We start from the raw sequence: 27,658 nt of genomic DNA on the forward strand, positions 1-27,658 counted from the left end.
AGAAGGAGATGACAGAGGATGAGATGGTTGGATGGCATAACCAATGCAATGGATATGACTTTGAGTAAGCTCTGGGAGTTGGTGATGGACAGGGAAGCCTGGAGTGCTGCAGTTCATGGGGTCACAAAGAGTCGGACACGACTGAGCGACTGAACTGAACTGAACTACACACATTACTATTCATGAAACAGGTAAACAACAAGGACCTGTACAGCACAGGAAAATATACTCAGCTTCTTGTAATAACCTATAATGGAAAAGAATCTGAAAAAAATATATATATATGTATAACTGAATCACTTTACAATTAACACAACATTTTGAATTAACTATATTTCAGTTTTTAATAAATAAAAAGTTTAGTGCTAAAGAGTGCTAACCACCATCTGAGCTGGTAGAGTTTTGCCTCAGAGCTGATGACTGCTTTGAAAAGACTCTGATGCTGGGAGGGATTGGGGGCAAGAGGAGAAGGGGACAACAGAGGATGAGATGGCTGGATGGCATCACTGACTCGATGGGCATGGGTTTGGGTAGATTCCGGGAGTTGGTGATGGACAGGGAGGCCTGGCGTGCTGTGATTCATGGGGTCGCAAAGAGTCGGACACGACTGAGCGACTGAACTGAACTGAACTGATGACTGCTGACTGATTAGGTAGTAGCTGCTGAAGTTTTGGGTGGCTTTGGTGATTTCTTTTTTTTTTTTTTAATAATTTTATTTATTTATTTACGGCGTGTTGAGTCTCCATTGCTGCGTGGGCTTTTCTCTAGTTGCAGCAAGAGGGGGCTACTCTCCAGTTAGGGTGCATGGCTTTCTCATTGCAGTGGCTTCTCTTGTTCCTGAGCATGGGCTCTAGAGCTTGCAGCCTTCAGTAGTTGCAGCATGTGTGCTCAGTAGTTGCGGCTCCCAGACCCTAGAGCACAGGCTCAATAGTTGTGGTGCATGAGCTTAGTTGCTCCAAGGAATGTGGGACTTACCGGATCAGGGATCAAACCCATGTTTCTTATATTGACAGGTGGATTCTTTACCACTGAGCTGTCAGGGAAGCCCTGATGATTTCTTAACATAACACAACAATGAAGTTTGCCATATCATGTCCTTTTATGGATGATTTCTCTGTCGTGTGCAATGCTATTTGATAGCATTTTACCCACAGTAGAACTTTTTAAAATTGGAGTCAGTCCTCTCAAACCCTGCTACTACTTTATCAATGAAGTTTATGTAATATTGTACATCCTTTGTTGTTATTTCAGCAACCTTGTCAGCATCTTCATCAGAAATAGATTGCATCTCAGGAAACCACTTTCTTCACTCATCCATAATGCAACTCCTCATCTGTTCAAGTTTCATCATGAGATTGCAGCAATTCAGTCATATCATTAGGCTCCACTTTCAATTCTAGTTCTCTTGCTATTTCCACCACATCTGCAGTTACTTCTTCCTCTGAAGTCTTGAACACCTCAAAGTCATCCATGAAGGCTGGAATTATCTTCTCAACTCCTGTTCATGTTGATATTTTGCCTTCTTTCTATGAATCATGAATGACCTTTTAAACAAAATATTTATTTATTTTGGCTTCATCGAATCTTAGTTGCAGCAGGCAGGATCTTTGTTGCAGTGCATGGACTCTCTAATTGTGACACGTGGGCTCAATAGTGGCGATACGCAGGCTCAGTTGCTCTGCAGCATGCGGAATCTTAGTTCCTTGACCAGGGATCAAAGCTGCATCCCCTGCGTTGCAAGGTGGATTTTTAACCACTGGACTGCCAGGAAAATCCTATGAGTGACCTTAATGGCATCTAGAAAGGTGAATGCTTTCCAGAAGGTTTTCAATTGACTTTGCCCAGATCCATCAAAGAAATCATTATCTATGGCAGCTACTGTATAACCTTATGAAATGTATAGTAAGACTTAAATGTCTTGAAAGGCAGAATTACTCCTTGATCCGTGGGCTGCAGAGTGAATACTGTGTTGGCAGGCATGAAAACATCATAAAATAATTCTGCATCTTCAATAGAGCTCTTGGGTGACCAGGTGCATTGTCAATGAGCAATAATATTTTAATAATCTTTTTTAAAAAGTAATATTATTTTTTTCTGAGCAGAATGTCTCAACAGTAGGCCTAAAATATTTAGTAAACCATGTTGTCAACAGTTGTGCTGTCATCTAAGCTTTGTTGTTTCATTGATAGAACATAGGGAGAGTGGAATTAGCATAATTCTGAAGAGCCAAAGGATTTTTGGAGTGGTTAATGATCATTGACTTCAAATAAAAGTCACCAGCTGCATTAGTCTCTACCAAGGAAGTCAGCCTGTCTAAAGCTCTGAAGCCTTGAAATCAGGCATTGACTAATCCTCTGTAGCTATGAAAATCCTAGATGGCATATTCTTCCCATATAGACTGTTTTATATACGTTGAAAATCTGTTTTTTTTAGTGTAGCTACCTTCATTATTTTAACTATATCTGGATAATTTGCTGCAGTTTCTGTATCAGCACTTGCTGCTTCACCTTGCATTTGATGTAATGAAGCGGCTTCTTTTCTTAAACATCATAAATCAACCTCTGCTAGCCTTAAACGTTCTTCTGCAGCTTCCTCACCTCTTTCAGCCTTCACAGAATTGAAGAGAATTAGGGCCTTGGTCTAGATTAGGCTTTCCATTAAGGGAATGTTGTGGCTGATTTGATCTTCTATCCATACTACTAAAATTTTCTTCACATCAGCAATAAGACTCTTTCTTATCATTTGTAAGATTCACTAGAGTAGCACTCTTGATTTCCTTCATGAACTTTCCTTTGCATTCACAACTTAGCTAATTGGTGCAAAAGGCCTAGCTTTCAGCCTTTCTTGGCTTTCAACTTGCCTTGCTTGCTAAGTTCATTCATAATCTAGCTTTTGACTTAAAAGTGAGAGACTTGAGACTCTTCCTTCCACTTTAACACTTAGAGGCCTTTGTAGGGTTATTAATTGGCCTAACTTCATTATTATTATGTCTCAGGGGATAGAGAGGCCCAAGAAGAGGGAGAAAGATGGAGGAATGGCCAGTTGGTGAAGCAGTCAGAACACACAAAACATTTATCATTTAAATTTGCCACCATCTTATGTGGATATAGTTCATCATTCCTTGAAACAATTACTCTTTTCACACACACACACATATACACACACTTTGCTTCTTGCTTCCTTTCTTTGTTCTGCTAGACTCTCTGCCTTTGCTGCCTTAATGACTCTTACTAGGTCTTTGAGACATAGTTCAAAAGTCTGAACACCTAGAAGCTTCACCTAACTCTCGCGTTTGCTCAGTCTTCTGTATAGAGTTGGTGATATACCATCATTGTTCTTTCCACCTTATACTATATAGTCATCTGTTTGTGTGATTGTTTTTGAGGAGACTTTGAGTGCCCTTGAGGCAGGAATATGGTTTATCCATTTTTGTATCCTTCCACCCTCCACCCTCTGGGCCTAACTCACCCTGTCATGTTTTTAAAATGTTGATGATGAACTAAATGATAAGTTAAATCCTATCTATCACTACCACATTTAGTATCTTTAAGAACTTTCTTCAATACGTATGGAAATGAAATGTTTCATTATCAGCACATGGTATAATTTTATATCCTCTCCATCATTGCTTCTCAGGTATATTAACACTGATCATATGGTAATATAACTCTAAAACAGTACTTTAGTATTTAAATATGAAATCTTTACTTACAGAGGTTCCACAAAAATTTCTTTATTCAAAAAAAATTTATATTATTATAGTTTACATTTTCTTTCTAATACAATGTCACAATCTTCTTAACTTAGCCATTTTTATTATGGAATTGTTCATCTGTCAGTATGTAATTCTTTGTTAGACTTGTTGGTGATTTGATCATTATAATATTAAATATTAAAGAAGAGCTTACTGAAAAATGAATGAATTGATCCTTGATGGGATTAAAGTTATAAGTGTATAAATTAAATATTGTTGTGAAATGTTGATCTTTCTATTTCAGTTTTTAAATGATTTTACCAAAACAGGTCACATCATGTCACTTAGGTCTTCAAAATCTTCAATAATTATAAACAAACTTAATTGCCATGTAAAAATTAAATTGTCAAAGAACTCCCCACAAAAGTACCAAGTTCATATAGTAGCATAGGTAAAATCTGTCAAACTTAGAAAGAACAGCTAATTTTATCATTAAATTGTTCTACAGCATAGAAAAGAAAGTTTTCACATTTTTAAAATGATGCCAAACTTAAAATTATACCAAAATTTGACAAAGAAAGCACCAAAAAATAAATAAATAAATAAACCACCAGTCAAACTTTTGAATGGAAATCAGTACAAAATAAAATCCTAAATAAAGTATTAGCAAATGTAACACATTCAAAGAAGGATACTGGGTTGGCCAAAATGTTCATTCAGGTTTTTCTGTAATATGCTACAGAAAAACCCAAACAAATTTTTTGCCAACTGAATACAAATAGGATTTATTCCAGGGATGCAATGATAGTTTAACACATTAGTCATATTACTAAATCTTAGGAGAAAATATTTTCTCTAATAACCATGAAAATGAAGTGCTGAAATCACATTTAACAAAATGTAATTTAATAAATTTAACAAAATTCAACATCCACTCTTGATTTTAAAGAAATAATGAAACAGGGGCTGAAGGATACTTCTTTAATATGATAAAATGTATTTCAACCCAAAAGGCAGCGTTTTTTAGTGACAGATACTAGAATGATGTCCTCTATCACCATTATATTTTTAATCAATTCATATTTACATTTTAGTAATTAGCAGTGAAAGAATGACTTACATTTGGCATTCTGAGTTACAAAGGAATGGAGAAAATAACTCCCCTCAAAATGAAATTGATTAAGGTTAAAGATGTTTTGCAGCTTTTTTAGAAAGGAAAATATAAATATAAACAATCCTTTTAAACATTCTTGAAGGTGAATTTTTCCTAGAAAAAAATAACATGAGGCCATGGAAGGGCACTACTAGCTGTTACTCTGGGTAAGTCAAATGAACAAAGATGGCCTGGTGCTGGTGGCCACATCACCAATATTTTTTAATATAGTTCTTAAGGTCCTAATCAATTCAGGCAGTCAAGAGACAGAAATGAGATATTTAAAAATTGGAAAATCTAGATGTAAAAACATGATTATTTACAGGGGATATGATTATATAATTGGAAAACTCAAGAATATGAACTGAAAAACTATCACATGCTTTTGAATACAGTAAGATGGCTGCATATGAAATTGATATAGAGAAATCTAGCCTTCCTTTATACCACTAACAACCAGTTAGAAGGTGGTATAGAAGGAGAGAGTCCATTTACAACATCAAAAATAAAAACTACCAAGATACACACTTATGGAAGAATATTCAAGAGCTAGATGAAAACTTTAAAACACTCCAACAGAACACACACACACACACACACACCCTGAACAGATAAAAAGGTATGTCATTTTCTTGACTAGGAAGACTATGTTAGTAAAGATAAGCTAGGTTTTGCTGTTTTAACAAATAATCCAAAAATCTCAATGACTAAAAACAACAAGAGTTTATCTGTTGCTCATAGTACAAATTCCATCATAGCTTTGCAGAAAAGAACTTCATTTTATACTTTCAGGAACACAGGCTAACAGAATAGCCATCACGTTGAACACTATAGCTTATCATGCCAATGGAAAAGGAGACTCTGCTGCTGCTGCTGCTAAGTCACTTCAGTCGTGTCTGACTCTGTGCGACCCCATAGACAGCAGCCCACCAGGCTCCCCCGACCCTAGGATTCTCCAGGCAACAACACTGGAGTGGGTTGCCATTTCCTTCTCCAGTGCATGAAAGAGAAAAGGGAAAGTTAAGTCGCTCAGTCGTGTCCGACTCTTAGCGACCCCATGGACTGCAGCCTACCAGGCTCCTCCATCCATGGGATTTTCCAGGAGAGAGTACTGGAGTGGGGTGCCATTGCCTTCTCCACAGGAGACTCTAGAGGGTCTCAAACTAACAATGGCAAGCTTAGCACAGAAACGACACACATTAATTCTGCTCACATCTCATGGACAAGTACTAGGAAACAGTAATAATAACTATCACAAAGACTCAGCATCATAAAAATAAATCTACAGCAAATAACAGTAATCCAAGTCTATGCCCCAACCAGTAATGCTGAAGAAGCTGAAGTTGAACAGTTCTATGAAGACCTACAAGACCTTCTAGAACTAACACTCCCCAAAAAATGTTCTTTTCATCATAAGGGAATGGAATGCAAAAGTAGGAAGTCAAGAGATACCTGGAGTAACAGGAAAATTTGGCCTTGGATTACAAAATGAAGCAGGGCAAAGGCTAACAGAGTTTTGCCAAGAGAACGCACTCGTCATAGCAAACATCCTCTTGCAACACCACAAGAGAAGACCCTATACGTGAACATCACCAGATGGTCAATACTGAAATCAGATTGATTATATTCTTTGCAGCCAAAGATGGAGAAGCTGTATATAGTCAGCAAAAACAAGACCAGGAGCTGACTGTGGCTCAGATGATGAACTCCTTATTGCAAAATTAAGATGTAAACTGAAGAAAGTACTTGCACCACCTGGGAAGCCCCAAACAACTAATAATCAACTATTAAAGTATTAAAAGAAATCTCAAAATAATTTAAACTATATATATATTTCTCAGAGTGGAAAGGGCTTTTTTAATTAAGGCACAAAGCATTATTGAAAAATATATAAACATGAACTCCTTATTGCCAAATTCAGACTTAAATTGAAGAAAGTGGGAAAAACCACTAGATCATTCAGGTATAACCTAAATCAAATCCCTTATGATTATACAGTGGAAGTGAGAAATAGATTTAAGGGACTGGATCTGATAGACAGTGCCTGATGAACTATGGACAGAGGTTCATGATATTGTACAGGAGACAGGGAGCAAGAACATCCCCAAGAAAAAGAGATTCAAAAAAGCAAAATGGCTGTCTGAAGAGGCCTTACAAATAGCTGTGAAAAGAAGAGAAGCGAGGGGTAAGGGGAGAGGGGAAAAAAAGAAGAAAAGCGAAAGCAAAGGAGAAAAGGAAAGGTATACCCATTTAAATGCAGAGTTCCAAAGAATTTCAAGGAGAGAAGAGAAAGCCTTCCTCAGCGATCAATGCAGAGAAATAGAGGAAAACAATAGAATGGGAAAGACTGGAGATCTCTTCAAGAAAATTAGAGATAGCAAGGGAACATTTCATGCAAAGATGGACTCAGTAAAGGACAGAAATGGTATGGACCTGACAGAAGCAGAAGATATTAAGAAGAGGTGGCAAGAATACACAGAAGAAGTATACAAAAAAGATCTTCATGACCCAGATAATCACGATGGTGTGACACTCACCTAGAGCCAGACGTCCTGGAATGTGAAGTCAAGTGGGCTTTAGGAAGCATCACTATGAACAAAGCTAGCAGAAGTGATGGAATTTCAGTTGAGCTATTTCAAATCCTGAAAGATGATGCTGTGAAAGTGCTGCACTCAATATGCCAGCAAATTTGGAAAACTCAGCAGTGGCCACAGGACTGGAAAAGGTCAGTTTTCATTCCAATCCCAAAGAAAGGAAATGCCAAAGAATGTTCAAATTACCACACAATTGCACTCATCTCACATGCTAGTAAAGTAATGCTCAAAATTCTCCAAGCCAGGCTTCAGCAGTACATGAACCATGAACTTCCAGATGTTCAAGCTGGATTTAGAAAAGGCAGTGGAACCAGAGATCAAATTGCCAACATTCGCTGGATCATTAAAAAAGCAAGACAGTTCCAGAAAAACATCTATTTCTGCTTTATTGACTATGCCAAACCCTTTAACTGTGTGGATCACCATAAACTGGAAAATTCTGAAAGAGATGGGAATACCAGACCACCTGACCTGCCTCCTGAGAAACCTATATGCAGGTCAGGAAGCAACAGTTAGAACTGGACATGGAACAACAGACTGGTTCCAAATAGGGAAAGGAGTACGTCAAGGCTGTATATTGTCACCCTGCTTATTTAACTTATATGCAGAGTACATCGTGAGAAATGCTGGGCTGGAGGAAGCATAAACTGGAATCAAGATTGCTGGGAGAAATATCAATAACCCCAGACATGCAGATGACACACCACCCTTATGGCAGAAAGTGAAGAAGAACTAAAGAGCCTCTTGATGAAAGTGAAAGAGGAGAGTGAAAAGTTGGCTTAAAGCTCAACATTCAGAAAACTTAATATCATGACATCTGGTCCCATCACTTCATGGCAAATAGATGGGGAAACAGTGGAATCAGTGGCTGACTTTATTTTGGGGGGCTCCACAATCACTCCAGATGGTGATTGCAGCCATGAAATTAAAAGACACTTACTCCTTGGAAGGAAAGTCATGACCAACCTAGACAGCATATTAAAAAGCAGAGACATTACTTTGTCAACAAAGGTCCGTCTAGTCAAGATCTATGGTTTTTACAGTAGTCACATATGGATGTGAGAGTTGGACTGTAAACAAAGCTGAGTGCCAAAGAATTGATGCTTTTGAACTGTGGTGTTGGAGAAGACTCTTGAGAGTCCCTTGGACAGCAAGGAGATCCAACCAGTCCATCCTAAAGGAATTCAGTCCTGAATATTCATTGGAAGGACTGATCCTGAAGCTGAAACTCCAATACTTTGGCCACCTGATGCGAAGAACCAACTCATTTGAAAAGACCCTGATGCTGGGAAAGATTGAAGGCAGGAGGAGAAGGGGATGACAGAGGATGAGATGGTTGGATGGCATCACTGACTCAATGAACAAGAGTTTGAGTAAACTCCGGGAGTTGGTGACGGACAGGGAGGCCTGGCGTGCTGCGGTTCATGGGGTTGTAAAGAGCCGGGCACGACTGAGCGACTGAACTGAACTGAACTGAATATAAACATAAAAATATAACTTATTTAGAAAGAAAAACCCACCAAAAGCAGAGTCTAAACACAAGTGGGGAAAGTTTTGTAGTTTATATCACAGACAAGTGGCTAATTTTCTGAATATTTGAACAGGTCCCTGAAATCAATTTAAAAAGCAACAGAAATAAAAACAAAAATAAACAATTGGGACCTAACTAAACTTAAAAGCTTTTGCACAACAAAGGAAACTGTAAGCAAGGTGAAAAGACAGCCTTCAGAATGGGAGAAAATAATAGCAAATGAAGCAACTGACAATTAATCTCCAAAATATTAAAGGAGCATATGCAGCTCAATACCAGAAAACTGAATGACCCAATCAAAAAGTGGGCTAAACAGACATCTGTCCAAAGAAGACAAATGGCTAATTAACACATGAAAAGATGCTCTACATCACTCATTATCAGAAAAAAGCAAATCAAAACCACAATGAGGTACCATCTCACACCAGTCAGAATGGCTACTATCAAAAAGTCTACAAACAATAAATGCTGGTGAGGGTGTGGAGAAAAGGAAACCCTCTTACACTGTTGGTGGGAATACAAACTAGTACAGCCACTACGGAGAACAGTGTGGAGATTCCTTAAAAAACTGGAAATAGAACTGCCATATGACCCAGCAATCCCATTTCTGGGCATACACACTAAGGAAACCAGAATTGAAAGAGATACATATACCCCAATGTTTATTGCTGCGCTGTTTACAATAGCTAGGACACGGAAGCAACCTAGATGTCCATCGGCAGACAAATAGATAAGGAAGTTGTGGTACATATACACAATGGAATTTTACTCAGCTGTAAAAAAAGAACACATTTGAGTCTGTTCTAATGAGGTGGATGAAACTGGAGCCTATTATACAGAGTGAAGTAAGTCAGAAAGAGAAACCAGTACAGAATATTAACGCATATATATGGACTTTATAAAGACAATAACAACATTCCTATATGTAAGACAACAAAAAAGACACAGACGTAAAGAACAGACTTTTGGACTATAACACTGAAACATGTCTATTACCCTATGTATAATAGATGACCAGTGCAAGTTCAATGCATTAAGCAGGACACTCAAAGCTGGTGTCCTGGGACAACCCAGAGGGAGGAGTGGGGAGGGAGCCGGGAAGGGGCTTCAGGATGGGGGGATACATGTGCATCCATGGCTGATTCATGTTGATACATGGCAAAAACCACCTTAATATTGTAAAGGAATTAGCCTCCAATAAAAATTAATTAATTTTTTTAAAAAGGAACTTGATAACCCAGTTGAGAAATGGGCAAAGTATTTGAATAGAATCTTCACAGAAAATAAAATACACATGGTTCTTAACTCTGTGAAAAGAGTTAGCTTCAACCTATAATAAAAGTAATGCAAATGAAAGCATGGAAGTGCCATATTTCATCTATTACATTGACAATGAACAAAAAAGTTGATAATATTTGTGGGGAAATACTCTTTTATAATGCTGACCAATATATAAATTGTTACAACCTCTTTGGAGAACAATTTGACAAAAATTTATCACAATTACAAAATGTTTACCCTTGATTTAGAAGTTCTACTTTTAGGAACATACATACAGGTATACATATGTATATACAAGATTGTTCATTGAAGTACACTTTTTATAACGCAAAATATTGAAAACAGCATAAATGTTATGTTAACCTCATTAGAGGTTAAGTAAATTCTGGTAAATCTAGACTTTGGAGTACTATAAATCTGTAAAATGAATGAGTAGACTCTTTATATATTAATACCTAAATTCTAGCTTGTTATGAAAAAATCAAACATTGTAATTTTAAATGTATAAAGAGTGGGATAAAAGAGCCTATGTACTTTGCTACATATGTAGAAAGTATCTCTGGGTGGAATACCTGGGTAGCCCTAAAGGAGGGGCCTAATGGCCAAGAATAAGACTCTTAAGGAGGCTTTTCACTCTATTTGTATTTTTAAAATACTGCACCAGGTGAATGCAATTATTTATTTTAATTTAATATAACAAAGGAAAAAAGACATAAAGGAACTGGAGAATGACCAGAAACATGTTACTTCAAATTCTCAACTGGATGAAAGTGTTTACATGTAAAAACAGATTTAAAAGACTAGGAACATTCATTCTGGGAAGAGAAAAACACACTATAGAGCAGAAAATATTTCAACAATTCTAAGGTAACTTCAGCTTTGAAATGAAAATTTCTGTCGATACACTGAATGTCTTTCTTTTACACCTTGTTATTCCAGTGCTTAGTTTTCAAATGAATTCAGTCCTCAAAAATGTAAATATCATGAGAACAGGGTACTTTGTTTTATTCACTGCTGTATCCATAGCATCTAGAACAATGCTTGCCAAATAGTACATATTCAATAAATATTTGTTGAATAAATGACACAGATTGTTCCTATAATTAATGATAGCCTTTTCTATCATAGATCTCAGTTTGACATATTGTAATTTTAGGTTAGAAAAGTTCTCCAAATAAGGTAACACAGTATTATAAATTAACTATTTTAAAAAGGGGAATTTCTACAATAAAAAAATGTTTCTTAAATCCCCAAAATAAGTTGGCAACCTCAAACACAAAGGCCAAGAATGGCAGGCTAATTTCAATTTTAAAAATCAAGACTAGAACCTGTTTCCTGTAGGTCACTCCAGCATCAAGGCTCCCATGGCAACATGAAGTACATAAACCTGCCTGCCATCTCTCACTTTAATAGATCTTCTGTCCAACTTCACTTCAGTAAAAAGTAAATTAAAAGAAAGAATCATAGGTCTTCTAGTGAATGCAAGATGAAAGTAATTCAGAATAGCTGCAAGCGTTTCTAAACTTTTGAAGTTGGTACTTTGGAGATCAACCATGATCCTCAAAATATATTTTAGAATCTCTGCTAGAGATATATATGAGTGAAATGGATGTTACATGACATTTCTTATTTCTAAAAAATATACCTCCTTTTGCTATCTTAAATATGCTTCCATCTTACAAACCTTCTATAAGAGAATCTTTTAGAACAGCTAACCTGACAAATCAGAGAAGGCAATGGCACCCCACTCCAGTACTCTTGCCTGGAAAATCTCATGGACAGAGGAGCCTGGTAGGCTGCAGTCCATGGGGTCGCTAAGAGTCGGACACGCCTGAGCGACTTCACTTTCACTTTTCACTTTGCTGTATTGGAGAAGGAAATGGCAACCCACTCCAGTGTTCTTGCCTGGAGAATCCCAGGGAAGGGGGAGCCTGGTGGCCTGACATCTATGGGGTCGCACAGAGTCAGACACGACTGACTTGACTTAACAACCTGACAAATACATATATACTGATAGGGTAATGAGGGAGGATATTTGAAATCAGGACTAAACCAGACAACTAGACATAATATTTACATCTACCTTGCCCGCTGGATCAGTCTGTAGGCATTGTACTTGCGGAATAAGTATCCCAGCCGAACTTTGTCTGTATGAAGTGTCTCAATTATGAGATTCCTAGCTTCTGTGTGTAGCTGTGAAGGGAGTGTAGCAGCTTTTGTGGCCTGCTTTAAGAGTATCAGGTTCTTCCGCTGAGCTTCCACATCAACAAAATAGTTCTGTTCTTTGAGCTCTTGGGGATGGGAAGTGGGCACCATCATCTTGGGTTGCTTGGTATCTGAAACTGAAGTCAGCACCCAGGGCATATTGATAGGGGGAAGTGGGGATTTCTGGTCCCATTCAGAAGGTGAGCTCTGCCGTGTTTTGAGTAGTTGAGTCGTGATAAGAGAAGGTAGTGGCGTTACAGGCTTAATGAGAGTAGGAAGGGTCCTCTCATGAACATGAGGGGCTTGTGATACTAGTGTCTTGTAATCAGTGAGATGGGACTTAAACATTCTAAATCGTTCCACGGTAAAAGGATCTTCGGGTATCTGGATTTCTTCAGAAGCGTCAGGGGCTTGAATTACCTTGAAACTTGGAGCACTGGGATGGACCAATACTGATTTCAATTTCAGAGAAGAAATAATTGACAATCTTTCCTTCCTTTTCTTAGAAACAGCAGAGGACAAATCTTTCTGTGGCTTTTCAGGGATTGAGGGAGTCAACAGTGTTAGGGGATGCCCAGGGGTGGGAGAGACCCATACTGGGGAAGCTTGCCCAGGAAGGGTCCTTTGTGGCAGATGCTGCCTAAGGGTAGAAGGGGCTTGTAACTGGGGAGATTTACGAGTGGCAAAGGTCTGGGATGCCTGAAACTGCTCAGAGAGTGTTAAGGGTCCAGATTTCAAGAACTCTTGAGGGATGGAAGAGGTCCCAGGAAACAAGCACTTCCCAGAAGGGAGAGGAGCCCAGATTTTGGGAATCTGTGCAGAGGTGACTGGGACTCCAGATATAAGGGGCTGTCTGGGGTCAGGAAGGGGCTTCAATGTCAAAGGTGACTGGGGAGTCATAGAGTCCCTAGATATGAAGAATCGCCCAGAACTAAGAAGGGCCTTTGGTTCAAGGGGCTGCTGTGAAGTGGGAGAAAGCTCAAATATTGGACTGGGAACTGGTGTTGGGAACGGAACAGAGGTTGATAGATCCTTAGACACTAGGGTCTGTCTGGAGGAAGGTGAAGTCTGTGGTGCCAGGAGCTTCTCAGGGTCTGAAGGAATCCTCATGCCCAAGAATTTCTCAGAGGGGGCTTGTTTAAGAGGAAACCTTGATAGACGCATAGGAGTAGAAGGCACCTCAAATACAAGGGACTTCTCAGCAATAGCAGCAGATGATACTGGGGACGCCTTAGGAGTGTGAGGAGCATGTTTTGTGACAGATTTATCAGTAATGGAAGAGATCCCAGCTTTCAGTGTATGCTCTGAAGGAGGACCAGCCCAGGGTGGTAAGGGCTGCTCCTTCATGAGAGGAGTTGTTGATGTTGGGTCCTGCACAGACCTAACAGTAATACCCACGGACCAGGCCTCCCCTGGGGTGAAAGGAGCGTCCAAAGGTTGGATTTGTTCTGGGATGTGGGGATATTCTAAGGTATACACTTTATCTGAGGTGAGAGGAACCCCTAATTCTGCAAGCTGTTCACGAGAGAGAGAAACCCCCAATGCTTGAGCCTGTCCTAAAGTGAAAGGGGCCCCCAAATCCCGAGCCTGTGGAATGGTGACAGGGATTCTCAGTGCCTGGAACTGCTGAGGGGTAAGAGTGATGCCCTGAGCCTGTACCTGCTCAGGGGTGATGTGGATCCTCAGTGCCTGGGCCTGCTGAGAAGTAAGAGACACCCAAGGTGCCTGGGCCTGATCAGGAGTGAGAGTGATCCCTAGTGCACGGGCCTGCTCAGAGGTGACATGGATACCCAGGGCATGGGCCTGTTCAGGGGTCACATGGATCCCCAATGCCTGGGCTTGCTGAGGGGTGAAGACGATGCCCTGAGCCTGGGCCTGCTGAGGGGTGGCAGGGATTCCCAAATCCTGGGTCTGCTGAGGGGTGAGAGTCAGAGTCTGAGCTTCAGCCTGCTGAGGGGTGATAGGAATCCCCAGTGCCTGAGTGTGTTGAGGAGTGAAAGAAACCCCCACTTCCTGGATATGCTGCAGGGTGACAGGAATCCCCAGTGCCCGGGCCTGCTGAACTGTGAGAGTGATCCCTGATGCCTGAGCTTGTTGAGGGGTGAGAGTGATCCCAAGTGCCTGGGCCTGCTGAGGGGTGAGAGTGATCCCTGGTGCCTGAGCTTGTTGAGCGGTGAGAGTGATCCCAAGTGCCTGGGCCTGCTGAGGGGTGAGAGTGATCCCTGGTGCCTGAGCTTGTTGAGGGGTGAGAGTGATCCCAAGTGCCTGGGCCTGCTGAGGGGTGAGAGTGATCCCTGGTGCCTGAGCTTGTTGAGGGGTGAGGGTGATCCCAAGTGCCTGGGCCTGCTGAGGGTTGAGTGATCCTGGTGCCTGAGCTTGTTTGGGTGAGGGTGATCCCAAGTGCCTGGGCCTGCTGAGGGGTGAGAGTGATCCCTGGTGCCTGAGCTTGTTGAGGGGTGAGAGGTGATCCCAAGTGCCTGGGCCTGCTGAGGGGTGAGAGTGATCCCTGGTGCCTGAGCTTGTTGAGGGGTGAGAGTGATCCCAAGTGCCTGGGCCTGCTGAGGGGTGAGAGTGATCCCTGGCTGCCTGAGCTGTTGAGGGTTGAGAGTTGATCCCAAGTGCCTTGGGCCTGCTGAGGGGTTGAGAGTTGATCCCTGGGTGCCTGAGCTTGTTGAGGCGTGAGAGTGATTCCCAAGTCCTGGGCTGCTGAGGGGTGGAGAGTGATCACCTGGTTGCCTGAGCTTAGTTGAGGGTGAGAGTGATCCCAAGTGCCTGCGGCCTGTGAGGGGTGGAGTGAATCCTGGTGCCTGAGGCTTGTTGAGGGTGGAGGGTCATTCCCAAGTGCCTGGGCCTGCTGAGGGGTGAGAGTGATCCCTGGTGCCTGAGCTTGTTGAGCGGTGAGAGTGATCCCAAGTGCCTGGGCCTGCTGAGGGGTGAGAGTGATCCCTGGTGCCTGAGCTTGTTGAGGGGTGAGAGTGATCCCAAGTGCCTGGGCCTGCTGAGGGGTGAGAGTGATCCCTGGTGCCTGAGCTTGTTGAGGGGTGAGGGTGATCCCAAGTGCCTGGGCCTGCTGAGGGGTGAGAGTGATCCCTGGTGCCTGAGCTTGTTCAGGGGTGAGGGTGATCCCAAGTGCCTGGGCCTGCTGAGGGGTGGGAGTGATCCCTGGTGCCTGAGCTTGTTCAGGGGTGAGGGTGATCCCAAGTGCCTGGGCCTGCTGAGGGGTGAGAGTGATCCCTGGTGCCTGAGCTTGTTGAGGGGTGAGAGTGATCCCAAGTGCCTGGGCCTGCTGAGGGGTGAGAGTGATCCCTGGTGCCTGAGCTTGTTGAGCGGCGTGCAGAGTTGATCCCAAGTGCCGGGCCTGGAGGGGTTGAGTGAGTCCCTGGTGCCTGAGCTTTGTTGAGGGGTGAGAGTGATCCCAAGTGCCTGGGCCTGCTGAGGGGTGAGAGTGATCCCTGGTGCCTGAGCTTGTTGAGGGGTGAGAGTGATCCCAAGTGCCTGGGCCTGCTGAGGGGTGAGAGTGATGCCCTGAGCTTCAGCCTGCTGAGTGATAGGAATCCCCAAAGCCTGAGCCTGTTGAGGGGTGAGAGAAGCCCCCATGTCTGGGATATGCTGCGGGGTAACTGAAATCCCCAGTGCCTGGGCCTGCTGTGGGGTAAGAGTGATATCTGGTGCCTGAGCTTGTTCAGGGGTGAGAATGATCCCCAATGCCTGGGCCTGCTGAGGGGTAAGAGTGATGCCCTGAGCTTGAGCTTGCTGAGGGGTGACAGGAATCCCCAGTTCCTGAACCTGCTGAGGGGTGGGAGTGATCCCTGGTTCCTGAGCTTGTTCAGGGGTGAGAATGGTTTCCAGTGCCTGGGCCTGCTGAGGGGTGAGAGAAACTCCCACTTCCTGTATCTGCTGAGGGGTGACAGGAATCCCCAGTGCCAGAACCTGCTGAGGGGTGAGAGTGATCCCTGGTGCCTGAGCTTGTTCAGGGGTGAGAATGATCCCCAGTGCCTGGGCCTGCTGAGGGGTGAGGGTGAATGCTGGTGCCTGAGCTTGTTCAGGGGTGAGAGTGACTCCCAAGGCCTTGACCTGCTGATGGGTAAGCGTGATGCCCTGAGCTTGAACTTGCTGAGGGGTAACAGGAATCCCCAGAGCCTGGGCCTGCTCTGTGCTAAGAGCCATCCCCAAATCCTGAGACATCTTAGGAGTAGTTTCCCTCAGCCCCTGAACCTGATTAAAGGAGTCCGTGATTTCCAGTGCCTCGGCCTCTTCAGAAGTGAGGTCAATTTCCATTGCTTGGGCAAGCCTAGAGGTAAGAGTGATGGACTTTGCAAGAGATGCTCCAGAAACAGAAGAGGATCCACGTGAGGAAGATTGTGTGGAGATGGGAGTAGTGATTGGAGTGGGATGCTTTCCTTCAGCCAGATCCCCTAATTTCTTAAGATTCCCAGTGAAATCTTTTCGTTGGTGTATCTGCGGTATGTCTTTCTGTGTACTCTCCCACCTGTGAAACAATGGGACCGAAGTCTGACTGAGCACCTGTTCTAGCTGTTCAGATGTCTTCATCTTCTTTGCTGTTTTTTCCTTCTGACTTTCATAGTCCCCTACCTTTCTCCTTGCCTTCTGCTTCTCCTCCTCTCTCTCCAAACTGCTTTCTTGCTCCAGATGTCTCACTTCCCTCTGAACCTGCATCATCTGCTGTCCTTTCTCCTTCTCCAAAGGCACACCTTGTTGTTTCATTTTTTGTTCCCATGCTTCCAACTGCTGCTGCTTTGACTTCTGATACCCTTCTTTCTCCTCTTCCCTTTGCTTTTGCTTCTCATCTGACTCGATCTGCTTTTGTATATTGTGTTTTTGCTGTTCCTTCCATACCTCTTCTTCCTGCCACTGTTTCTGCTTCTGTTGCCCTTGCTTTCCCTCCTTCATTGGGAGCCATGCCCCTTCCTTCTCCAAATTCTTATTTATCATCTCAAACCTCCTTTCTTCTAGCTCTTGTTTTTCCTTCTGTTTATAATCTGTCCCTACTGTTGAGGCTTCTGGAACGTTCCTTTCACTTTCTAGTTCGGTCAAGATCATTTGTATTAAATTGTCAGTTAGTGGGTCAAGCCTCTCCTGTGAAATTAAGGTGCTAATTTCTGACTTTGCACTAGTTATTTCCTGAGAATGCCATTCTGGCATAAATGAGACTGCCTCTTTTTGTTTCAAAGGTTTCTCTCTAATTCGTCCTTCATTTTTTGTATCTTTGTATTTTCTTAAGATTTTTGTCACAGTTTCAGCCACTTTTTGGAAATATTCCTCCATTTTTGCCTTTATGATTCCTAATTTCTCAACTTCTGATCTTCTTAATAATAACTCTTTTTTTGACTCAGTCTTTTTATCTAAGGGCTTTCCTATGTTATCAGTTTTCTCTTTAAGGAATGACACTATGGCTTTCTGAACTTCTTCTAGGTTACTCTGTTCACTTTCGCCATCTGGGATACCTGATTTAGCAAGTGTAAGAGACTTGAATTTCTTTGTGAAGACTGACATATCTTTCTCTTCAGATTTTTCTTCTTTTCTTGTAGTGCTTCCTGGAGAGATATGGTGTTTCTTTCCTTTTATTTTTTCAGAGGAATAATCAAGTTGGCTCAAACTGGATGGCTCTGGTTGGCTGCTCATCTCATTTCTGCCATCTTTGTTCAGTGACTCAGTGGTGAGCTCCTCTTTATTCTCTGAAGAAATTTGACTTTTACTCTGTGAATATTCAGATTTAGCCTCCCTGAGTTGTTCCAGTATACCACTTGTTCCACTTTTACCACCTTGGCTCTTGTCAGAAGGGAAATCAGAAGGAAAATGTTGATTTTTTGATTCAGTGAGTGACTTTGATTTGCCTTCAGGAAAGGATTTTGTTTCTTTTCTCTTCTTATCCAGTGCTTGTAATTCTAAGTGGTGATCAGGTTTGGTCCCTGTGACTTTCTGTTTACCTTTATCATCATTCACATTTGATTCAGAGGTCTCCTGAACAGACAGGCCTTTTGTATGCTTTTTTTTCTGTGACTGAAACTCGTCAGCCCCATTTTTCTGAAAGGCACCACCTTTCTTCACTGATATCTTATCTTCAGTGATCTCTCCAGAAGACTTTTTCTGCTCACCAGTTAAATCTTCAGTAGTTTCACCTTGGGCTGCATATAAATGAGATGAGTCCCACTTGATCCCCAAGGCTTTGGTCCCTTTTTGGGGGGCCTCATCTACCATGTTTTCAAATTCTTTGGCCAAAATACTGTCTAAATTTTCTTCTGTGTCAGCTTGGCTAATGGCTGATTGTGGAGAAGGCTCAGGTAACACTTTCAGTGTTGATGTGGGCAATGCTTGGTGCTCTAAAACTTTGGATCGAATAAGGCGTTCATATTTTTCTTCTGCTTCTTGAAGTTTTTGCTGAAGCATTTCATTTCTTTCACTGAGATCTTGTATTATCTTCAGGGAAATCTCTTGTTCTCTTTCAACTGTCTCATTTGCATATATATCAGAAGTATGGAGGTTAATAGCTTTCACTTCATCATTTAGTGTACTCAAAGCTTTAGAAAGGTTTACTGTTGTTGATGATATATATTTAATAGCATTGTTTTCCAGTTTATTGAACATTGAAGTACCTATGAGTTCCTGAAGCATATCTTGGATTTCTGACACCTTTTTTTCGGTGGCAAATTGATCACTAATCATCTGATCTGGTCTTAAAGCATGAGCTGTTGCAGGTCGCTTTATAACTCTTTCTTTCCATGATTTCCATAGAGAACCTCTAGATGCTAGAAGAAAAAAAAACATAAAACATCAATGAGGTTGCATTTCTCCTTTTGTGCTGTGCTCTAATCTAAGTCTAAGTGTAAGTGTTAGTCGCTCAGTCGTGCCCGACTCTTTGCGACCCCATGGACTGCAGCCCACCAGGCTCCTCTGTCCATGAGATTTTCCAGGCAAGGATACTGGAGTGGGTTGCCATTTCCTTCTCCAGGGGATCTTCCCAACCCAGGGATTGAACCCAGGTCTCCTGCACTGCAGGCAGATTCTTTGCCGACTGAGCTACAAGGGAAGCAGACTAAGGAATTTAGCCTAAATTAACAGATAGATATAGGGTGAAGTTTCATTAGGGAAGTTTGGCCCCAAAATAAACAGCATTATTTTCAAAAGAATGATGCTTTCTCCACAATTATCTAGAAGTTCTTCTTCCAGAGTTTAGGAGAAGAACTCAGCTGTGACCTTAACTTACTTTAGGTTACAATTTTGAGATTAGATTAGGGTGAATACCACAGTCAAAATTTTCCTTTGGTTTTGATAATGCTTGATGCTTTCCATTTTCTTTAATGGGTTCCTGTCTTTCTTTTTTCCCTTTTCTGAGTCAAAGCTAACCTTAGTTCTTTCAGAAGGATCACAAAAAATAGAAGGCAAACATTTGAAGGGATTTTCAAAATGGCTGAATGAGAAACTCAGCAAATTTTTCCCAAAAGAGTAAGAAAAAAGCTGAGCAAATTTGCCAAAAACAACCATTTTAGGACTTTGGAAACTGACCAGAGGCATACAACAAATTGAGAAGAATTAGTTCAAGAAAAATTTGCTGTGATGTTTTAGCTTGTAGCTGCTTCCATCTCCAACTCCCCAGCCCTATGGCCTGGTAGTTCTACCAGAGTGAAACAGGCTGTGAAGACTGACAACTCTGCTGCCTGAGGGGGTTGATTTGATCTGGAGCAATGCAATATTATAACAATCCTGTTATAATATTTTAACCCATATCTTTAACCCATAAACAGATTCATTAGCAAAGAGTATAAGCCTTACTAGATTAATCTGGATTAACTGATGATTGACTGATCATTGACTGACCACTAAGCTATGCTGAACCAAAAGTAACCCTTAAAATTCAGGCTTAAAAATAAAAACCGGAGTTTCCCTGGCAGTCCAGTGGTTAAGACTCCTCTGGTGGGTTTGATCCCTGATCAGGGAACTAAGATCCCAGAAGCCTTGAGGTCAAAAAACTAGAATGTAAAACAATAGAAGCAATACTGCATCAGATTCTATAAAGACTTTAAAAATTGTCCACATTAAAAAAAAAAAACAACTTAAAAAAAAGAAAACCAAGTGGAAAAACTGCAGTTGAATTGTACAATACCAGAAATGAAAAATTCACCAAAAGGGCTCAACAGCATACGTGAGCTGATAGAAGAAAATAACCAGCAATCCTAATGCTAGATTACTAGAGACTGTCTAATCTGACGAACAGGGAGGAAAAAGCAATAAAGAAAAACGAACAAAGGCTCAGAGATTTGTGGGATACCATCAAGCATACCAGTGTACAAGCAATAGAGGTCCCAGAAGAAGAGAGAGGGACATTTAAAATATCTAAAGAAAGGACTTCTCTGTGGTCCAGTGGCTAAGACTCCATTCTCCCAATGCAAGGGACCTGGGTTTGATCCCTTGTCAGGGAACAAGATCCCACATTCTGCAACTAAGAGTTTATATGCTACAACTAAAGAATCCCCATGCCCCAGTGAAGATTGAAGATCCCATGTGCTACAACTAAGACCCACCACAGTCAAATTTTAAAAATATATAAATAAATAAAAATACTTTAAAAATATATTTGAAGAAATAATGAACAAATGATCCCAAATTTGTGGAAAAACATTAATCTACACATTCAAAAGCTCAGCAAATTCTAAGTGGGATAAACACAAAAAAAGCCATACCTGGAACATCATAGTCAAACTGTTGAAAGCCAGACAAAATAAGAATCTTTAAAGCAAAAAGAGAAAAATGACTCAACAATCAAAGGAGACTCAGTTAGAACAGAGGAACCACAGAAAATTTAGTAGGTTACTTCTTACTGGAAACAATGGAGGCAGAAGTCAGGGAATGATATATTCAAAGTGCCAAAAGAATAACATGTGTGTGTGTTAGTCGCTCAGTAGTGTCTGACTCTTTGCGACCCCTTGGATTGTAGCCCAGGCTCTTTTGTCTACGGAATTCTCCAGGCAAGATTACTGGAGTGGGTTGCCATTTCTTTCCAAGAATTTCGTAGCCAGCAAAATTCTTCTTCAAAAATAGCTATGAAACTTGATGCTATATTACGAAGGTAATACATCATTCCCTGGAATAACACTCTTTCCAAAGTACACGCATGTACAACTCTCATGCTGTTGTTCAGTCGCTAAGTCTGTCTGACTCTGCCAGTCCACGAACCACAGCACACCAGGCTTCCCTGTCCTTCACTATCTCCTGGAATTTGCTCAGACTCATGTTCATAGGGTCGATGATGCCACCAACCACCTCATCCTCTGTCACCCCCTTCTCCACCTGCCGTCAATCTTTCCCAGTGTCAGGGTCTTTTCCAGTGAATTGGCTCTTCTTATCAGGTGGCCAAAGTATTGGGGCTTCAGCTTCAAAATCAGAACTTCCAACAAATATTCAGGACTGATTTCCTTTAGGATTTGCTGGTTTGATTTGCAGTCCAAGGGACTCTAAACAGTCTTCTCCAGCACCATAATTCGAAAGCATCAATTCCTCGGCACTCAACCTTCTTTGTAATCCAGCTCTCACATCTGTACGTGACTACTGAAAAAATCATAGCTTTGACTAGGCAGACCTTTGTCAGCAAAGTGATGTCTCTGCTTTTTAATATGCTGTCTAGGTTTGTCATAGCTTTGTTTCCGAGGAGAAAACATCTTTTAATTTTGTGGTGTGCAGTCACCATCTGCTGTGATTTTGGAGCCCAAGAAAACAAAATCTGTCACTTTTTTTTTCATTCTTTTTTCATTTTGACATTTTGCATTTTCACACAAAGAAATAAAGAGCACTAGTATATGTAGGTAAATAAAAATACAGCGAAAATTTTTTTTCTTTTTCCTCTCTTAGTTAATTAAAAGACAATCATATAAAACAGTAATTATAAAGCTATATTTTTACTGTTGGGCTTAAATATGTAGTATACATTGTCACCCTGCTTATTTAACTTATACGCAGAGTACATCATGAGAAACGCTGGACTGGAAGAAGCACAAGCTGGAATCAAGATTGCCAGGAGAAATATCAATAAACTCAGATATGCGGATGACACCACCCTTATGGCAAAAGTGAAGAGGAACTAAAAAGCCTCTTGATGAAAGTGGAAGAGGAGAGAGAAAAAGTTGGCTTAAAGCTCAACATTCAGAAAACTAAGATCATGGCATCTGGTCCCATCACTTCATGGGAAATAGATGGGGAAGCAGTGGAAACAGTGTCAGACTTTATTTTGGGGGACTCCAAAATCATTGCAGATGGTGATTGCAGCCATGAAATTACAAGATGATTACTCCTTGGAAGGAAAGTTATGACCAACCTGGATAGCATATTTAAAAGCAGAGACATTACTTTGTTCACAAAGGTCCAGCTAGTCAAGGCTATGGTTTTTCCAGTAGTCACATATGGATGTGAGAGTTGGACTATAAACAAAGCTGACTGCCAAAGAATTGATGCTTTTGAACTGTGGTGTTGGAGAAGACTCTTTAAAGTCCCTTGGACTGCAAGGAGATCCAACCAGTCCATCCTAAAGGAGATCAGTCCTGGGTGTTCATTGGAAGGACTGATGCTGAAGCTGAAACTCCAACACTTTGGCCACCTCATGCGAAGAGTTGACTCATTGGAAAAGACCCTGATGCTGGGAATGATTGGGGGCAGGATGAGAAGGGGACGACAGAGGATCAGATGGCTGGATGGCATCACCGACTTGATGGACATGGGTTTGGGTAGACTCCGGGAGTTGGTGATGGACAGGGAGGCCTGGCGTGCTGTGGTTCATGGGGTCACAAAGAGTCGGACACGACTGAGTGACTGAACTGAACTGAACTGATACATGGCAAAGCACAAAGGAGACGAAGAGGGTGGAATTATTGGAGCAAAGATTCTATATTTTGCTGGAATTAAGTTAGTACCAATCTGGAAAAGATTGTGGTAATTTAAGATGTATACTGCAATTCCTATAATTACCACTAAGAAAATGTAAGAAAAAGTGGAATTAAAAGGTACATTAGAAAATACCTATTTAAGACAGAGGCAAGAAAAGAATAGAAGGAAAAAAAAGATACACGAGAAAAATAGCAGGTATATATCAAGCCATATCAATAATTACATTAAAAGTGAATTAATTAAACACATCAGCTAAAAGTCTAGAGTTGGATTATAAAGAAAGCTGAGTGCCAAAGAATTGATGCTTTTCAACTGCAGTGCTGGAGAAGACTCTTGAGAGTTTCTTGGACAGCAGACATCCAACCAGTCAATCCTAAAGGAAATCAGTCCTGAATATTCATTGGAAGGACTGATGCTAAAGCTGAAACTCCAATACTTTGGCCACCTGATGTGAAGAACTGACTCATTTGAAAAGACCCTGGTGCTGAAAAGATTGAGGGTGGGAGGAAAAGGAGACAACAGAGGATGAGATGGTTGGTGGCATCACCAACTCAATGGACATGAGTTTGAGTAAACTCCGGGAGTTGGTGATAGACAGGGAACCCTGTCATACTGCAGTCCATGGGTTCGCAGAGTCAGACATGACTGAGCGACTGAACTGAACTGAGCTAAAAGTGAGAGATTGTCAGATTATATTTAAAAAAAAAAAACCCAAAAGATCCAAATATAAGCAACACATGTTATATTCAATTATACTAACAATAAACACAGTAATTGGGTGCAATCTCAAAAATGACAGAATGATCTCTGTTTCCAAAGCAAATCATTCAGTATCACAGTAATCCAAGTCTATACACCAACCACTATTGCCGAAGAAGCTGAAGTTGAACGGTTCTATGAAGACCTACAAGACCTTCTAGAACTAACACCAAGAAAAGATGTCCTATTATTATAGGGGACTGGAATGCAAAAGTAGGAAGTCAAGAGATACCTGAAGTAACAGGTAAATTTGGCCTTGGAGTACAAAATGAAACAGGGCAAGGGCTAACAGAGTTTTGCCAAGAGAGCACACTGGTCACAGCAAACACCCTCTCCCAAAAACAAAAGAGACTACTCTACACATGGACATCACCAGATGGTCAATAAAGAAATCAGATTGATTATGTTCTTTGCAGCCAAAGATGGAGAAGCTCCATACAGTCAGCAAAGACAAGACTGGGATCTCACTATGGCTCAGATCATGAACTCATAATTGCAAAATTCAGACTTAAATTGAAGAAAGTAGAGAAAAAAATCACTAGAAAATACAGATGTGACCTAAATCAAATATTTATGATTATATACAGTGGATGTGACAAATAGATTTAAGGGATTAGATCCAATAGACAGAGTGCCTGAAGAACTATGTATGAAGGTTCATAATATTGTACGGGAGGTGCTGATCAAAACCATCCCCAAGAAAAAGAAATGCAAGAAGGCAAAATAGTTGCCTGAGGAGGCCTTATAAATAGCTGAGAAAAGAAGAGAATGAAAGGGAAAGGAGAAGAGGAAAGATATATCCATCTGAACACAGAGTTCCAAAGAATAAGAGAGATAAGAAAGTCTTCCTAAGTGGTCAGTGCAAAGAAACAGAAGAAAACAATGGAAGGGAAAGACTAGAGATCTCTTCAAGAAAATTAGAGATACCAAGGGAACATTTCATGCAAAGATGGGCACAATAAAGGACAGAAATGGTATGGACCTGACAGAAGCAGAAGATATTAAGAAGAGGTGGCAAGAATACACAGAAGAACTATACAAAAAAAGATCTTAATGACTCAGATAACCAAGATGGTGTGATCACTCACCTAGAGCCATATACCTTGGAATGTGAAGTCAAGTGGGCCTTAGGAAGCATCACTATGAACAAAGTTAGCGGAGGTGATGGAATTCCAGCTGAGCTATTTCAAATCCTAAAGATAATGCTGTGAAAGTGCTGCACGCAATATGCCAGCAAATTTGGAAAGCTCAGCAATGGCCACAGGATTGGAAAAGGTCGGTTTTCACTCCAATCCCAAAGAAAGGAAATGCCAAAGAATGTTCAAACTACTGCACAGTTGCACTCATCTTACACTCTCGCAAAGTAATGCTCAAATTCTCCAAACTAGGCTTCAAGAGTATGTGAACCAAGAACTTCCAGATGTTCAAGCTGGATTTTGAAAAGGAAAAGGGACCAAAGATCAAATTGCCAACATCTGTTGGATCATTGAAAAAGCAAGAAAATTCCAGGAAAACATCTATTTCTGCTTCACTGACTTCCAAACCCTTTGAATGTGTGGATCACAACAAACTGGGAAATTCTTCAAGAGTTGGGAATTCCAGACCATCTTACTAGCCTCCTGAGAAATCTCTATGAAGGTCAAGAAGCAACAGCTAGAACCAGACATGGAACAATGGACTGGTTCCAAATTGAGAAAGGAGTATGTCAAGACTGTATAATGTCACCCTATTTATTTAACTCATATGCAGAGTTCAGTTCAGTTCAGTTGAGTCACTCAGTTGTGTCTGACTCTTTGTGACCCCATGGACTGCAGCATGCCAGGCCTCCCTGTCTGTCACCAGTTCCCGGAGTTTGCTCAAACTCATGTCCATCAAGTCGGTGATGCCATCCAACCATAATGTCCTCTGTTGTCACCTTCTCCTCCTGCTTTCAATCTTTCCCAGTATCAGGGTCTTTTCAAATGAGTCAGCTCTTCGCATCAGGTGGCCAAAGTATTGGAGTGTCAGCTTCAGCATCAGTCCTTCCAATGAATATTCAGGACTGATTTCCTTTAGAATGAACTGGATTGTTCTACTTGCAGTCCAAGGGACTCTCAAGAGTCTTCTCCAACACCACAGTTCAAAAGCATCATTCTTTGGCACTCAACTTTCTTTATAGTCCAACTCTCACATCCATACACGACTACTGGAAAAACCATAGCTTTGTCTAGATGGACCTTTGTTGGCAAAGTAATGTCTCTGCTTTTTAATATGCTGTCTAGGTTGGTCATAACTTTTCTTCCAAGGAGCAGGTGTCTTTTAATTTCATGGCTGCAGTCACCATCTGCAGTGATTTTGGAGCCCCCAAAAACAGTGTCACTATTTACACTGTTTCCCCATTTATTTGCCATGAAGTGATGGGACTGGATGCCCTGATCTTAGTTTTCTGAACGTTGAGCTTTAAGCCAACTTTTTCACTCTCTTCTTTCACTTTCATTAAGAGACTCTTTAGTTCTTCTTCACTTTCTGCCATAAGGATGGTGTCATCTGCATGTCTGAGGTTATTGATATTTCTCTCAGCAGTCTTGATTCCAGCTTGTGCTTCATCCAGTCTAGCATTTCTCATGATGTCCTCCTCATATAAGTTAAATTAGCAGGATGACAATATACAGCCTTGACGCACTCCTTTCCTGATTTGGAACCAATCTGTTGTTCTATTTCCAGTTCTAACTGTTGCTTCCTGACCCGCATACAGATTTCTCAAGAGGCAGGTATGGTGGTCTGGTATTCCCATTTCTTTCAGAATTTTCCAGAGTTTGCTGTGGTCCACACAGTCAAAGTCTTTAGCATAGTCAATAAAGCAGAAGTAGATATTTAACTGGAGCTCTCTTGCTTTTTCGATGATCCAATTTGATGTTGGCAATTTGATCTCTGGTTCCTCTGCCTTTTCTAAATCCAGCTTGAACATCTGGAAGTTCATGGTTCTTGTACTGTTGAAGCCTGGCTTGGAGAATTTTGAGCATTATTTTACTAGTATGTGAGATGAGTACAATTGTACGGTAGTTTGAGCATTCTTTGGCATTTCCTTTCTTTGGGATTGGAGTGAAAACTGACCTTTTCCAGTCCTGTGGCCACTGCTGAGTTTTCCAAATTTGCTGGCATATTGAGTGCAGTACTTTCACAGCATCATCTTTTAGGATTTGAAATAGCTCAACTGGAATTCCATCACCTCCCCTAGCTTTGTTCGTATTGATGCTTCCTAAGGCCCACTTGACTTCGTATTCCAGGATGTCTGGCTCTAGGTGGGTGATCACACCATCGTGATTATCTGGGTCATGAAGATCTTTTTTGTATAGTCCTTCTGTGTATTCCTGCCACCTCTTCTTAATATCTTCTGCTTCTGTTAGGTCCATACCATTTCTGTCCTTTATTGTGCCCATCTTTGCATGAAATGTTCCCTTGGTATCTCTAATTTTCTTGAAGAGATCTCTAGTCTTTCCCATTCTATTGTTTTCCTCTATTTCTTTGCATTGCTCACTGAGGAAGGCTTTCTTATCTCTCCTTGCTAT

The 27,658-nt window shown here is 41.2% G+C and overlaps 2 protein-coding genes across 2 annotated transcripts in view; one reads left to right on the forward strand and one right to left on the reverse strand.

Annotated features, from left to right (window-relative positions):
* LOC122427692 (tubulin alpha-1C chain) overlaps nucleotides 1-27,658 on the forward strand; it is a 1,128,437-nt gene that overhangs the window by 969,384 nt on the left and 131,395 nt on the right. The window lies entirely within an intron of this gene.
* The window catches only part of FAM186A (family with sequence similarity 186 member A), a 74,990-nt gene that overhangs the window by 7,855 nt on the left and 39,477 nt on the right, over nucleotides 1-27,658 (reverse strand). Inside the window, 8 exon segments of the mRNA XM_043447493.1 lie at nucleotides 12,337-13,353; nucleotides 13,444-14,811; nucleotides 14,843-14,922; nucleotides 14,924-15,013; nucleotides 15,310-15,776; nucleotides 15,851-16,244; nucleotides 16,389-16,490; nucleotides 16,776-19,225. Coding sequence (XP_043303428.1) covers nucleotides 12,337-13,353; nucleotides 13,444-14,811; nucleotides 14,843-14,922; nucleotides 14,924-15,013; nucleotides 15,310-15,776; nucleotides 15,851-16,244; nucleotides 16,389-16,490; nucleotides 16,776-19,225 — 5,968 coding nt within the window.

Source organism: Cervus canadensis, chromosome 25 (assembly GCF_019320065.1).
Source record: "Cervus canadensis isolate Bull #8, Minnesota chromosome 25, ASM1932006v1, whole genome shotgun sequence".
NCBI classification, from domain to species: Eukaryota; Metazoa; Chordata; class Mammalia; order Artiodactyla; family Cervidae; genus Cervus; species Cervus canadensis.